We start from the raw sequence: 15992 nt of genomic DNA, 5'->3' as shown, positions 1-15992 counted from the left end.
TAAGGTCCTTACATCTGCTGGCTTACATTAGAAAGACCCTTAACCTTTTGATGATTAGGTTTCTGTTATAAAACTGGCATTGCACGTGTAGTAGAAATAGATAGCAATGTCTGTAGAGACTGAGCTGCTTCTATGGAATAATAACACATCAGCTACTGAGTACACATTGTCTTTCACTAACAAAATCTTCCACTAATAAAAAGGGCACATTTGCTATTACTATTGAGACCAGCTCAACCCAAACATGAGAGGTTTTAAAGAAGCTCAAGGACGCAGTTTGTTGTGTAACGGGAGAAAAAAGAATGAAAATTTAAACATATTCAAACTATCTCTTCATTCATAAAAACTATCTCGGTGACAGCACTCCAAATCAATTTACATAAAGCAGAAAACTGGTTATTTCAAGTAACTTACTGAGCACAGTATTACTCATTAAACATAATTCAAGTAACTTATTTTACTACTTGCAGACTGAACTTGACAGTCTAGAGGTATTTCAATTCAAGTCCATCTTCTGAGACTCCATTCTTACCTGGTAGCAGATGGCACAGATATCATTGTGTTGCTCCAACTGCTCTTTTGTGGCTACGGGCAGTGATTTTATCTTATTTACAGCATCTCTTCGAAGCAGGAAACTTTTCCACCCCAATTGGGCCCGCAGCCACACATTGTAATAGGAGTGAATGAAGATGATCACAGAACCCATCACAGTCCATTCACCAAAGATTGTTTCTGAGACACCGTATGCCACCACACAGAGAGCAACGAGGAATTCCAGCAGCCGGTACGTGCCATTTACATAATAAATCACATCATCCATATTTTCTACTGGTTCTTTTCTGAACTCCTCCACCATAAACAAAACATAAATGAAGAGTGTCCCAAGCACCTGTAACACAGAGCAAGACCAAGAGCTCAGCATTCAATTCTGAACTGGCACTTAAGTCATTCAGCATTGTCCATCAAGCTCTGTATGCACAATGTTCCCAAATCAGACAGAGGGCAGGCAAGCCCCAAAGTAGTAAAATTGCTGCTGAAATTCAAGACAAATAGAAGTCACTCTTTCTTGCAAAGCATTTAAGCTTGTTCCCAAGTACTTCTCTGAGTCCAGAACATAGCAGAGTTGATTAAACAAAAGTGCTGAGCATTATGAGAGGCAATTTTAGAAATGTAATAATTAAAAAAACCCCAAGTTATAACAAATACTTATAGTAGAAAACATTTCCTGTATTTACACTACGTTGTTTTGAACATCAAATTGCTTTCAAAGAGCCATAGCTAAATAACAATACTTAAAGTACTCTGGGGAAAAAAACCCTTTTTACTATGATAGTTATGGCCTCAAAAGCCTTCTGGCTTTACAATTTGCAATAGACTTCCATTCACTTATGTTCTCAGCCCACCCCTAGGAGCTCCTTAGATTTAGATACAGGATAAAGAAAGAGATTTTCTATCGTATCTTGTACTTCTGCCCTTCTACCATCCCTGTTCTTTTATCATCATATATTTCACCCCCTAGAGTAACAGGATCACAGCTAATGCAGGGCTTCACAGTTACTACAGGGCTAACATTCTTACCTGAAGAGAGGTTAGAATACTGCTGGAGATAATGATCAACAGCCAGAAATCCATGTGGAAAAACTGACAAATCATGTAGGCCATGTACGCAGGGAACACGAGTAAGAACAAACAGAGGCTGACTGCTCGGAAGTGCTTCCACAGACTCCTGCAACCAACACAATAGGTTTTTATTTTTTAAGTCAGATTTGAGTGTCAGAATAAAAATAGGCTGACTGCTGGATGTAGGCACGTTAGATGTTTGCTCAAGGCCTTAACTTGTTGAAAGGAGCTTCTATTTTACTTGGACACAGTCTCATTCCCAGCATGCACTTCTACAACACCTACACTATGAAGAGTTCCCTCTCATCTGACTTCTGCTGTTTTCAATACAAAGACAAAAAATTCACCTACAGTAATTGTCATAATGGGTCAAGTCAGTGGTTAGACAAATTAAGTACCTGAGATACTGAATGTTTTAGATGAAAGCTCATTAAAATAAAGAAAATTATTAAATAAGCATGTAACTGTTTGTACACTTTTCTATATAGACACAGTTCTCCCAGATTATATACTTATTACAACTCTTCTATGTCTCTTTGCTAATATGCATGGGGCAAAGGTACTTCCTTTCATCACCAGATTTAACCCTTCTGCCTTTAGAAGTATATTCTCCCATTTAGGGATCACAAAGGAAGAAACGTAGCAGGACTTGAACATCCATCTCTGCCAGTCCTTACTCTGCTCCTATCTTTTACTTCTTCCTAACCTCCTCCTCAACCTAAACACACCATCAATCTTTTTACACCCACCCATTTGTGAAGGCTTTCAGAGTATCTCTAGTAATTTACTATACTACCTCTACATGTTCCTCAGTTTGTGTTTTAACCTTATTTAGCTCTGGAAATGAGGTACAGAAAAAGTGAAAGTATTGGGGGGACAGGACAGCAGCAGAAACCAGCTAATTTAATACAGTCTGAAGAAACATCAGAATGCTACTAGGAGGTCTGCAACTCTGTGTCTGTGGGTGAGAAAGAAAGGGAGAGCTGAAATGGAATTTATCCTGATCCTAGTTGATTTAGAACTGCCTGGGAGATTTGGCAGAAGAGAGTTAAAACTTGCTATCACCACAGACTGCTTGTTTAAGCTGGGCAGATGCTCATATCCTGGCTCTACTCCCTTTTCCTCTGTTAGTATATTTGAAGTTAACATTGCTGCAGGCAGAACACGCTGGCTACAAGTAGCCTCTAAGCTAAACAAACTCTCTACACATAAATAAACCTTCTCTTTTGTTTTTTCACTTACAGGTTACAGAAAGGGAAAAGACACAAGCAATTAACAAAGATACAAACAGATTAATACAAGAACACCAGATACCAATACAGCTCTTCAAAACAAAAATTAAACTTAATGACAGTCCCACATGATCAGAACATCTGGTATGCTAATGCAAGCCTTCCACCTCTTATTTTCTGCCAGTAAACCCTACCATTTTGGGATCACAGCCTCACAAAAAAGTAGGTTTTAGAATATCTAACACAAGGTCACTCATAGAAACTTCCCATCTTCAATGGCTGAGATCACTGCATTAGAGGGAAACCTACCCCACTGCAGAGGAGGTTAAGCAAAACCATTCTGCAAATCCACACAATGGAGTGTGGGTGGGGAGAGCACAGGCACTGGAGTCCTGGATTTGGTTAACTGAGACCACAGTGCACTGACACTCTTCCTAGTGAGAAAAAACACTCAACAGTGTAATATTCAGAGTGGGCAGCCAGCAGCTGCAGAACAGCATGGTCTTGCACAGGCTGGATGGACACAGTCCTGAGCAGGAGCAGGTGACCGAAGTCACCCGTTTGACAGCATGCAGCATGATGAACAGTATTACCGTGTGCCCTTGAGGGAGTAGGATAGAGAGGGAAAAACTAGAGAATTTAGACTAGAAAAACAACTCTGCGTACAAAAAAAAGAAAGACAGGGTAACTTTACAAGATACTAAAAATCCAAATAAGGCCATCAATTACTAGTTTATCACCTCCTAAAACAGCACTGAGTAACTTTCAGTTTAGGAAACCAGTCTCTTACTTGTCCCTTGAGGCTCCCAATGCCAAGACAATGGGATCAGCAATTTCCAGCATGGACTGAAGTATGGATGCCACCACAATGAAAAGAATAATACTGAGCAGGAATGCCCGATGCACAACTTGGAGCTCAATCAAACCTGTCTGCACAGCCAGGATGAGGAGTGTGACTCCTTCAGTCATTCCCCTGCAGATCAACACAGTCAAAAGAACAATCAGTCACATCTTTCTGTGTGTCAATGCTGGTTCAAAAATACATCTAGAAACACCAGGAAATAAACTGTCTGTTTCTGCCACAACCCTTCAAACATCAGTGGTTTTAGCTTTTACTGATGTCCCTCCTAAGGCTTTAACCAGAGAGGAATGTTTTCAGAAATGCTGTTGGGGGTTGGGAACTAGCAGATTTGAGAACCCTACTCCTGACTAGCAGCACGTGGGCTACATCCAGCCCAGCAGACACCACCCAGTGACAGAGTGCCCCCCAGCACAAACCATCTTAAGGACCCAGGTTGTATCTTAAGAGGAGGAACCCACCAGCTTCAGTGTTGCCTACACAAGCCTGAAACAGCCCTGCTATGTCTACACCTGGGCACCAGTCAGCCTCATTCCTAGATCACCATGAAGACCCTCTCCACCTCTTATATTACCCCATCACCACCCTCCTGTCTGTCCTTTGGCCCTAGGGAAACATCCTTGACTCAACACCTCACCCAGTACCCAGTTTAGGCAAATCAGCAGTTTAGGCATTTTTCAGTTTATTCTCTCTTTACCTACACCAAATACAGCTGTCCACTTCTTTTTGGCTTGGAACCTCAGACTGAATTTAATACCTCCAAGGAGCACAATTTGGCACCAGCATTTGACGCAGTTGAAGTACAGATCACCCAGCACTACATGCTTCCCCAAAAGATACTTTTATGTAGACTACGCCTGGGCAACTCCAATTTATACCATTTTCGCTTCCACATCTTGGAATCCAAAATGTAAAACATTCTTTTGCATATGGTCTGAACTTTCTATAGGGTTAAGGGCTGGAATAACTGAGGAAGGTAGTGTCATACCTAGGATCCCAGTTTCATATTAGACAAGTTGGGACAAGCGTTAAGAGAACGCAGTTTCTATACTTTGGCTATTTCCCATAGTAATTTACAGGCAATCCATACAATGCTATGTTTTAAGCCTCATAGGTTAGTCATGTTTCACACATGACTACAGGGTAAATGAGGAAATGGAAATATGAAGTGTTTATATTATCCAGGCATGTGAAAATTTTCCAGTGACTCATGAAAATGAAAGCACTAAGACAATCAAACTGTGCAATTATAAATCCCAGCTAACAGCCCTGAATTTGTTACAGAAACGAACCATCTCCCAACAAGTCTGTGACAAGCTGTATTTTCACCTCAAATCCTTGCAATGCATAGAACTGGCATACAAAAAGCCTGTCAAAGATACCCAAGAGTTCCCAAGTTAAAAAATTGCAATGCAACCTGTATATTTCTATATAAATCCATTTTTGCCTGGTTCTTTTTAGATCCAAGGCACAACGAGGCACTTACCTGTTCATAGCAGGATCATTCATGAACGCTCGGTAACCCTGCAAGTAAAACTTGCAGAGAGTCAGAACTCCCAAAGCAACAAAAGAGACTGTGAAGACCAAGCCCAGCAGTGAGTATGGAGTGCTACAGCATTCGGCAATACTGGGAGGAGAGGGGAAAAGAAACAAAAAGAAAAGGTCCATCAATTAAAAGTAACGTGATGAGCTCTCCCCTTGTCCTGTTAACTGTGCAAGCTGGTTTTGAAGCAAAATTGGATTGGTTTAATGAAAATATTAAAAGCTCTACACCACCATGAAACCTCCTATCGAAAGATGAGACTTATTCTGTTCCTTCTTTCTGAGACAACTTCATCTTAGCTCCCCAGCTAATGCTGCTGTCGGGCTGGAGCTAGGGCTGTACTATGGTCCCCCTCCAGCGCTGTGCCACACGGTGGCACTGTCCTGCTTGCATGGGGTTTTCATAACCAAGTCAATTCGACAGCCACAATGCACCCAGGTTGCTTGCTGAAATTTCAGCCAGATACCAGAACGAGAGTTAAAGCAGATTAAGGCACTTTCCACTCAGATCCACAATAGTGCAAAAATCAAACTGATAAATATTCTTGGGAGACTGGGGGCTTTTTGGTAGCATTCACATCAGGTTCAAGCAGAAAACATTGTCTTTCAAACGACTGAGCCACAAGCAGCACAATAAGACAGCAAAGAATATTCTCCCTCAGCAAGCTTCTTCCTCTCTTTTGCCACAGCAGTGAAGTCCCAAATATTGAGACCCCAGAATACATTTGATGATGCCGAGAACAGCTGCATTACTTCAACTCCCTCACCTTAGGGCTGCTCTTCCGCTGATCCTGGCATTGCAATATTTGGAGCAGCCTAAGCCTCAGAACATACTTCGGCTTCTGAAACACAACACTGACAGAACAAGGGGAGTGCAGTGCAGTGTACCCACATGCCCCAACACTAGGTAAAGAACCAGCTGTCAGCCAGGGATTACACATCTGGAAATCCTCACATACATAATCCAAAGTAATACACTGACACCCCCACTCATTTAAAAAAAAAAAAAAAAATCTTTGCTTGTTCACCAGCATAGTAGTCTGGTGAGAGAAATTATGGTGGTCAAAAACATGTCATGCTCATTAACTGACTGAAGAGTGAACTAGTCCAGTGCTCTGACAAAAGAGTTTTGAGGAAGCATATGCTTCACGAATAAACAAAGCTCATCCAAGAGACATTTACTTTGTCTCTCTTAATAATTACTTTAATCAGAAATCTCCTTTGAAAGCAATTCACAGCAGAAAATGTTGATGTGTTTACATATACTATTTGCATTCTGGTAAGCCTTCAAATTCTGCCAGTCTATCAAATCAAGCAGGGCTGAAAAAGTTCCTGCCGGTCAAGGTAGTGAGAAACACAGTATTTAAAGCAGCTATTTCTGTAGGATATTTTAGGAACTCTAAGTTTTGCTTCAAAATAAACTATCAGAAATCAAGAATCCTGGCTTTTCTGCCTGATGCTCAGCTCTTTTTATGTCAGAGTAATTTTAGTACCCTTCTTAAACTTCCTTCCAGATGATCTACTATGCAAGGGTCCCAGAGGAGCTTAAAAGCTCAAATAGAAGCCTGGGGAGCTCTCAGTGTTATGCTTATGTGTCAAGCACAAGTTCATAAATTGTCCCAAAGAGATGAACTCTTCAAGGCTTCTCAAAAACCACAGCAGTTACATACTTACCCAAAAGAGTTTTGAGAGGAGCAGCAAGGACAATGAAAGCTACAGAACAGTTTTTAAACAGCAAACATGCAAGCAAGAGTTTTCCAGTCTGAGAAGAACAGACCTATGCTACTCTGGATTTTAAAGAAAAGAACTGTTTGGTCTTTCACCCCCCCTTCCTCCAATACATGAATTGAGGGCATTGAATGAAACTACATGGATTCAGACAATCAAAATGGAGTTTTCATCATACAGACCAAGTTATGCTGTGAAACTCCTTGCCTCGGGATCTTTCAAATGACACAAGCATACATGGGTTCAAGGGCAAAAAGAACAAATTGATGGAAGAGAAGTCTTTTGAGGGTTACAGCCTGACAGCCGAAGTTAGATGTGGGCCTGGATGAGTACTAGGAAGCGCCCTGTTCGTCATACTACAGGTGGGCATCTCTCCAGGCACCCATTTACAGCCACTGCTGTAAAGCAGATCCTAGGGTAGATCAATATTTGGTCTGACCTAGTACAGCCACTCAGATGTTCTTATAAAAAATCGGACACAGCTATTCTGCACACCCCAATTACTCTCACCTGAATTCCAGCCACACTATTTTAAGCAATCATTACACTTAAAGGGCACAGATGCAGAATTCACTCACTTTCATGGAAGAGCACATCCTTTCTTCCGTTTTGTTAAATGGCCAATACTACAGTATTAACTGGCCTGACAAGGTATTTCAGCTCCCTCTTAAGGGGTAAGAGGCTGTCAGTGGTACTATCTGAGTTTGTGTTCTTTAAGATGAATAAGCGTTTATTATTTTTCTACTGTGACAGGGCTGAAAACACTGAGAACATTTGCATAGTTTTTCTGTATTTTTCCAACTGCAGGAAGAACTTCAGAGATCAATTGGTATTCATTCACTCAGATCAAGCCAATGCAAGTCTGCAAAGCAAGTTCCCTGTTCTGCCATGAATAGGGGAAGTCTTTAACAGTTTGGTGTAGGAATAAACTCAACTTATTTACAAGGAAAAGGATAGCTTCCTCTACCTCTGCTAACTGCTAAATGCAGTACTCTATTGTAACAAAACTAAAATTGCAGCAGAGATGAACAGGAGGAAAATCTTCAGACACCAATGGTTTAGTTAACAACCAGGTAACATAGTGCTTTTACATAATACAGTGTGACACCGTAAGCAATTTTAACACTACATGCAATAAAATCCCTGGCATTTCTCCTAATGATAATGAATTTTGACAGCTCACACTATAGCACTATATATAGACACAGAGAGAGCCAAGAAAAAGCTAAGCAATTGGAAAGTCTGATTGGAAAACTGTACTGATGAGCAAGTTACTCAAACAAGTTGCTACCCAAACAGGAGAACTGATGATGTATGGTCCCTAAAGAGTATGTCCTGTTACCTGTGTGTTTAGACAACTATTACCTCTTTTCTCGCCATCCCAGTATTGCACTATCTAATTTGCCTAACCTACCTTCTGCAACACATCCAGTTCCTCTCTGCTCTACACTCCAGCTCCCTCTTGTGTGCTGTAATTTCTAGGTAAACAGCCAGCAAAGGCACACAGGGTCCAGTCAGAAGAATCCCTCAAATACTACCTTTCTCTCAATAAAAGCACTAACACAGTCCTCTCTCCTTTACCCTACAACCAGTTGTTACAAAGCTTTTGGGAACTTGGTATCTATAAGACCTTTATACCTTTGCCAAATTAACCACTGGGCTCAAAAGTTACTGTGGGAGCTGGCTACTTCAGCTGCTTGGATGAACTCAGGAAGGTGTCCCACACCCGAATAAAGCAGCAAGACAGAAAGGGCTCAAAAAGCAACACAATGAGTAATGTATCAGTTGGACTGAACTTCAGCTGAAATACCTCAGACTTAAAACCAATCTGTATACTGAGAACAACTTCTGGACTAAAGCTCTAACTATAGCTATTCCCTCATCAAAGAAATATTTTGCTTTCTTTGCGAAACTCCCACATTCTACTAATTCTGTCTGTTCTGAATGGAATCCATGCCTCTCTGAAGGACAAGCTTAACAGGGTTTACATACATGGTCGTTGCGATAAGGACAAATATTTATTAGGTATCCAAATGCAATAAAGCCAATCTACATATCTAGTCTTTTAAAGAGCACACGCATTCACTTCAGAAGACAGCCAAATCAGAAAACCGACTATTTGCAGACCAGTTAATTACCTTGTCAAGAAGAGGAAGAGGAGCCTCTCTCTTGAGGCAGGCTGGTCCCGTGTACTGAAATAGGAATAGATCTGGAGAGCAAATAAGACAAGCCAAAACACCATGAAAAGAACTGGGACGACCAGCTGGTTCCACAGAGACATTCCCAAAGCCAGGAGACCATACACCTCCACCACCTGGGCAAGACAGAAAAATGCAGTTTGTTATTGCTTCGCAGCACCTGTGGTTTGATAACAAAAAGGACAGTCAACAATATAGTCACAAGGAAGCTAAGGATAATTCACATGGCATTAGCTATCCCAAAGGAGAAGAGAAGGTACATCAAATTACAGTTTGACAAATTACCGCTGTCTGCCTTGAAGTAGGGACAAGTACCTGACTGTGCAGCAATCAGACCAGCTGAATGCCCCTTCCTGTGAATAACTGGCTTGGAGCTGCTGACTGCAGCCCACTTGCAGCCAGAGGGGTGAGGATGCATGCCTCCAGTTCATGCACAACCCTCTCATACCTTTTTGCCCAGCTTAAGTCACAGCAATGTTGTCTTCTGTGTAGCTATTGCCAAGTCACTGCACACACTACATACTGAAATACGAGCCACATCACTTCAGCACAGTACATCTGCTTTGCTGAACTGTTTTTAAAGGAAAAACTTAATACCTCAGACATTTTATATTTAAGTATCTCAAAAAGAACATGTACCAGACTTCTGACTGTTCCTAATCCACCAAGTGTTTTGAAATTTGTGCTTAAGAGTTTTTTCAGAAGACTGAAGCTCAAATTACTTCTTTTGTATTGCAAAGACTAAGTTACAATGCAGTCACTTCCAAGAAGCTGGAACTTCATATAGCTGGACTTAATACAAAAGGTCAAAAGGAAACCACTCATACTATTTCCTCATCACCTGCTTCCCACAATAACACACAATCCATAATGGCTAGCAAATTTTAGCAAATGCTAAAAAAGCTGCCTGCTTAAGTCTTTCGTGACAAGCATGAGGGTATTACATTCGTGGGATGTATGTACTGTGGCCAATCGACAAGCAATACGCTGCTGGCAGGGATACAGTGCCAAGCTCCTGCTTTTAGCTTTGCACGCAGACTTGTGAAGGAAGCGCATCTGCCCTCAGGAGACTCCCTTGGCCTCTCCCTTGGCCTGGGACCAATGCAAGCAATCCTGTGCAGCTCCTGGCAGCATGCTCCACCACATTGGGAAAGGGTCATACTACACTCATAATGTAGATTCATAACTGTGAGGTATTTTTGGCATCAGCTGCAAGTAGGCAGCCAAGGTTCTGGACCTGCTTTTAAATTATACCATTAGCCACAGTCTGAAATACACACACACACACAAACCTGCCTTGGTCCACCTGTTACGGCTGTCTCAGGAAACACTCCTGGTGTTTAACATCCCAATATTCACTAAGTTTTGCCACTGATATCAAAACAGCAATCAAATCCAGCCTAAAATAGTAGTAAACTCACAAACACCAGGATGAAAACTAACTAGTGCACAAAGTTATAATGATGGAAATACAAGTAGGAAAATATTCAAGACAAAACAGCAATACCCTCCTCTGGAATAAGCATACTAAGCTTGATTTTTAGTGGAGCTGCAACCAGTCACAAGAACACACTATGAGCCAATGTATTTTTGTATTCTGTTTCAGGAACACAGGCAAAGAGCAGCAAGCTCTTTAAAAACAAAAAAATCCAGTTTTCCCATTGTCAATACAATGCAAAAATCACTCACACACAACTTTTCATTCCAACCCACTCTCGACTACATATATTTAGAAAAGCAGCATACAACACCCTTCTTATAAATACAGTGCCACATTACAAAGTTTGTGCCATTTTCTCTGTATTCCCAAGGAAAAAAACTTCATGCTCTCTGCATAAAAACTCAGGACAAAGACTATGATCAGTGTCCAAAGGCCACATACAAGGAATACTTCTTCCTCCCAGTTACAATGCTGTAATAGAGCCTGGCATGCAAAGATCTGAAATACTAGTGGGCAGCAGAGACAAGCAATCCTAGAGATGAGGAGACGTGTAACAGCTGTATTTAGAACACAATTCTGACAAAAAAAAAAAAAAAATCTGCAAGAAACAACTGTTTCCCCCCTCATCCCAGAATGCATTTGCAACTAAAACATCCATAAGATGAAGTCTTTTAAACATAAGTGTCTAACAAAACATAGATACATGACTCTCAACTCTGAATCCTATCTGAATTTGACTTCAGGAAGCTAAACTCTGCGTCCGTTCATGCACATGGAAAATGGAAGTGCTGGTTCCAACCTGTTCTAAGTCTTCGAGCTGCACAAAGACGTATAACTGCTTTACCCCAAACATTACCACTCTAAGTAAATAGTAAGCATGATTTTCCTCTTCCCACTGGAAAACAAGGATATTGAAGCTTTGCCAGTTAGCTCCCGACTTAGTTTTTAATCAGCAAATCTACAAGTTAGTTATGGATGAGATCAGACCATGCTAGGTGCTGTACAAGCACAGAAGGATAATCCTGCTCCAAAGACCAATTGCATACAAAATAAATAACCAGACAGTAATGATCAACATAACAGGCTGAGACCCTGGGACACCAGACACCTACTGCTGCCAAGTTTTTGTTTGTGTATGACAGATACGACAGCAAAGAGCTTTAAAGAGGGCTTTGAGAGAGCTTAATAAGTTAGTTTTCAGACTGTTTCTGGCCTGAAGAGCAGAAGGCAGAAAACCAGTGGCTTGGTTTGAAGAAAGTCCAGCAAGTGGTGAGAGCTGAAATAGTGGGTCAGTCAGAAGTCAAGCACGCATCAATCTTTTTATATTGAAACATACAGAAGGATGCATATACACATTTTTTAATATAAAAAAAATGTGAGGTGTGATGTTTCTGAACCACTAACAAAGTGTCTTTTCAACTGAATATATATCAGATGTCGAAGTGTTAACAAAATGGATACACAGCAGAAATAGAGAAGACTATCTGACAAGTCTTTTGTTAGAGGTCTCAGCAATGCTGCTGTTCTAAAGAAAATACTACAGACCTTTCAATTCACTGTCCCAAGTTACAAATCACTGACTGTAAGTCAGTGATTATTACAGTCAAAATCAACTTTAGCGTTACCACCAATTTAACACTACTATAATTACAAATGCTTTTCATACAGAAGGCATTTCTTGAACAGCTACTACAATTAATGCACAGGGACTACCTTGCTCACTTAATGAGGCTGTAAATAAATTCCATTCTGCCACAATCTTGTATTTTAGACTGGATCTGGGAAGGACTAAGCAAAGTCCAAGCAAAGTGGACACGCTCAGCTGGTCAGCAGCATACTTCAGACCAGTGTCATAACTCATAGGTTATGCTCACCCATACAAATTATAAGCTACCATAAATCGAAGAAAGAAGATGCTATGGATAGGAACACATTTGGTTTGCTAAGAAAGCATGAGTTAACACACACACAGTTGCACAGCAGACAGCCAAAGAATTTTTTTATTTCTTTCCCGCAAAAAAAAGGATCAGGCCAAAGAAAATAAAATTGTTACGTTCGCTGTCTTACCTGGACAAGCTCTCTATATGCAGATTTTGCCAAGTTATAGGGCACCAGAAGATTTGATGCCAGAAAGTAGAGAACTTCCAAACCAGTGAAAATCATGGCAAATTTGTTGATGACGACAATGGTTTCCAAAGGGACCAGGCAAAGTCGTGCCAGCAGAGGGAGCATGTGAGCAGAGAAAAGCCAGATCTGTTTTGTTTTCATGACGCAGGAGCAGAGCGTACATACCACCAGCTGACCTGAAAATGCGACACAGTATTTTATAATCAAGCTGATTATCCCCTTCAGGAAAAAAAGTATTTTAATACATTATCTTTCCATAACACAGTTATCAACATCCAGCATATTATGACAGTTCTAACTAGGACATATCTGTTATGAAACCAGGCTCCTCTGCATCTTTTGCTGGGTCACAAAAGTTACCGTTTTCAAACTACACACGCTTTCGCTTTACAGATTAGTGAGATGTAAACCCAAAACACATGCAGAATCATACTGAAATTAATATGAAGTCCCAGGAATAAATCATGCAGAGGATAACCCAACAAGTCATCCCTCTTTTTCCTTAATATCCCCAGGTCAACTTAAATTCCATCAGTATCTGTATACACAGCAGTAGCTCTTCTGAAACCCAACTATACTACTATTTCATCCCGACCTATGCAAAAAAAGTAATCAGAGGTCCCAAATGGCTTTTAGAGCAATAATATTTATACTGTCAAGAGGAATTACTGGCCAAGAACAGCAACAGGAGAACAGCCAGGTCAGCAGCTGAGACTTCAGTAATTTCGTAATCCCCTGAGGCAGTTGCTCAAAATTATCACTGAAGCTTGCAAGTGACAGATAATTAACAACTAAATTCTCTTTAACGGTTGGCAGGGACACAAGCACATCTCTCCCACACACCCAGAGATTTGGAGAGTGGTATTTCTAGAGCAGACCACTCCAGTATAACTGCTCCCATTAGAGTCACTAGAAGCTGTACCCTTTATCTCAGAGGAAATGGAATAGGGTGAAACGCACATTGCCTGGATAAGAACAATTCTCACTCATCATTTTGCAGTAAGGAAAAGGTTTATTGTGCATTATTTAAAAGCAGAACCTTGTTCACCATCTATGCTGGCTTACATCTGTAAGCCACAATACGTGGTACTAAACCCAAGTGCTTATGCTCCATTTTGGAGCTACCTCCACTAATGTTTGCATTTCACAACTCTTCCCCAAACCAGAAGTTAGCCTTAGCAAAACAGAGTAACAAAATCAAGGCTGTTAACATCTCTAGGTCAGCGCTAACTCCATGTGTTCACAGAAGCTTACTGACCTTGTAAGCCCTTCTGGATGGGTTGGGGAGGGAAGCTGCGAGAGAAGAAATAGCAGTGCCAGGGTTTTGCTTTCATTCTGCCTGGCTTCCCCACCTAGGAAAGGACTTCTGCTTTCAAAATAACTGCAGCTGAGCTGAAAGCAATGTCTAATCTCTACTACTTAAGCATACAAAGTTCTTCCTCCTTCACACTGTCCTCTTTCAAGTTTAAGTCCTACTGTCAATTTGCTAGATGTGTTTTTGAATTAGCAGATGTCCTTTCAGAACAAGCACCCTTGCTCTCAGCAAGACACTATCAGCATACTAGATCTTACAAGCCTCAGAGAAAGTCACTCATCTTTTTAGAAGATCAACAGACCCAGCTCTGAAGCATTCTCCCTCTGCTTTGTTGTTCTCTGCCCACAGACACACTGCTACAACCCTATTTAAGATACCACCAGCACACTGCTGTGCTGTAATATTCAGGAGCCCAGCACAGTCAGCTTGCGAGGATTTCTGCGACTCATGGTAACTAAGGCAACCCAGCTCCACACACAAAGGGATACAAATATCAGCATCCAATATGTTCTTCAGGATTTAATAACAGTGTCATCATCTGAAATAAAATATTGCGACAACAACATGTTAAACAATCCAGCACTCTTTCGGATGACTCTGGAGCTCTCTAATCACAAAACAGGACCTCTGAGTTCAGTCTCATCACACGCAACAGCAAAACCTGCTTTCCTCCAACAGTGATGTGCTGAGTATGCTGGTCATCCCTGCTAAACTCTCTGACGCTCCCACCTGTTTAATTTAAACACTGATCAAAAGTTATGTGTCATGGGAAGGAGAGCTGTACACCATCAAAGGAAATACACGGAGCACTCTCTGGAGGCCCCGATCTCCTTCCTGAAGTCTGCATCTTGTCAATTCTCAACCTCTTCAGGAAGGGCCTGAAAATGTCTCCAATGGAGCTTTTAGTGACTGGTACTTCCCATTTTAAACTGGGATAGCAGCACCTTAGCTCAGGACAGACAATTTCTCTCTGCAGTAAATCACAGTTTATCTCCATGTAGGGCTGTGCACTGTCAGTCATTACACATAACATAGCAGGATCAGTCAGAAGAAATTAGTTTGTACCTCATATCAAATCATAACAAGATTTTAACGCTCTAGCTCTCTGTTAAGACTAGCAAATCCAGCTGAATGTTTGCACTCTGTAAACTTAAATGCTGTGGCCTGAAAACTGCCAGACACAGCTAAGGAACCCGACAGCTGGAATCCTCCTGCAGGACACCAGGCTCCTCTGCTAAGGAATAAGGCAATAAGTAAACAATCTATTGCTTTAAGCTCCTGCCCATTCTTTTTCCTTCCCAAAACCTCCACAAATACATTAAATGGTGCCAACAAGTAGCCAAAACATCCCAGCCGGTAAGCTAGTGGAAAATGTGCAACAAGAAAGCCTATGCAGTACAGCCACTGTTCAAGCCACTTTGAGTGGGGAACTGTCTTTATTTCATTCCCAATTTTAAAAAGCTGACGTTAAATTGACTAGCTATGTTATTAACTGTTATTCAAAAAACAGAATATATCTTAAAAGTTAACATATAATCCCATGATTGCATTAGAAAAAGCAAGTCTTCATGGCAGCATCACTTCCAAAACCACACAGCTTTGTGAGCATGTCAGCTGTGAACATTACTAAGTAGCACACTCATCCAAGGGGCAGTCTTCAAAGACATTTATTTCCTCCATCCACCATTTAGGAACGTATTAGTAACCCCAGTCAACAGTCATCAGACTGCGTTAGATGAAGGGCAAGAAGTGACTATGAGAGCCCATTCCAAAAGCACTAATGAATAAAGGCATTAACAAAGCTTACATTTGTGAACCAGCTGGCATACTGTACATCATCCCTTTAATTCTGACCAGAACTTTTAGGAACCAAAGCTGTATCAGTAGCACCATTATTCCCCCATGCACCTGCCTCCGTGCCTTTGTCAAC

At 41.1% G+C, this 15992-nt stretch overlaps 1 protein-coding gene across 3 annotated transcripts in view; it reads right to left on the bottom strand.

Annotated features, from left to right (window-relative positions):
• RNF145 (ring finger protein 145) overlaps positions 1 to 15992 on the bottom strand; it is a 47248-nt gene that overhangs the window by 2335 nt on the left and 28921 nt on the right. For all 3 annotated transcript variants that reach the window (XM_069772598.1, XM_069772600.1, XM_069772599.1), the window contains exons 5-10: positions 12688 to 12923; positions 9120 to 9295; positions 5198 to 5338; positions 3643 to 3825; positions 1579 to 1726; positions 533 to 889 (exon numbers count right to left, since the gene is read on the bottom strand). In XM_069772598.1, coding sequence (XP_069628699.1) covers positions 533 to 889; positions 1579 to 1726; positions 3643 to 3825; positions 5198 to 5338; positions 9120 to 9295; positions 12688 to 12923 — 1241 coding nt within the window. The remainder of the gene's footprint in view (positions 1 to 532; positions 890 to 1578; positions 1727 to 3642; positions 3826 to 5197; positions 5339 to 9119; positions 9296 to 12687; positions 12924 to 15992) is intronic.

Source organism: Haliaeetus albicilla, chromosome 27 (genome assembly GCF_947461875.1).
Source record: "Haliaeetus albicilla chromosome 27, bHalAlb1.1, whole genome shotgun sequence".
Classification (NCBI taxonomy): Eukaryota; Metazoa; Chordata; class Aves; order Accipitriformes; family Accipitridae; genus Haliaeetus; species Haliaeetus albicilla.
The sequence above is the reverse complement of the archived record's forward strand: the minus strand, read 5'-3'. Positions and strand labels throughout refer to the sequence as shown.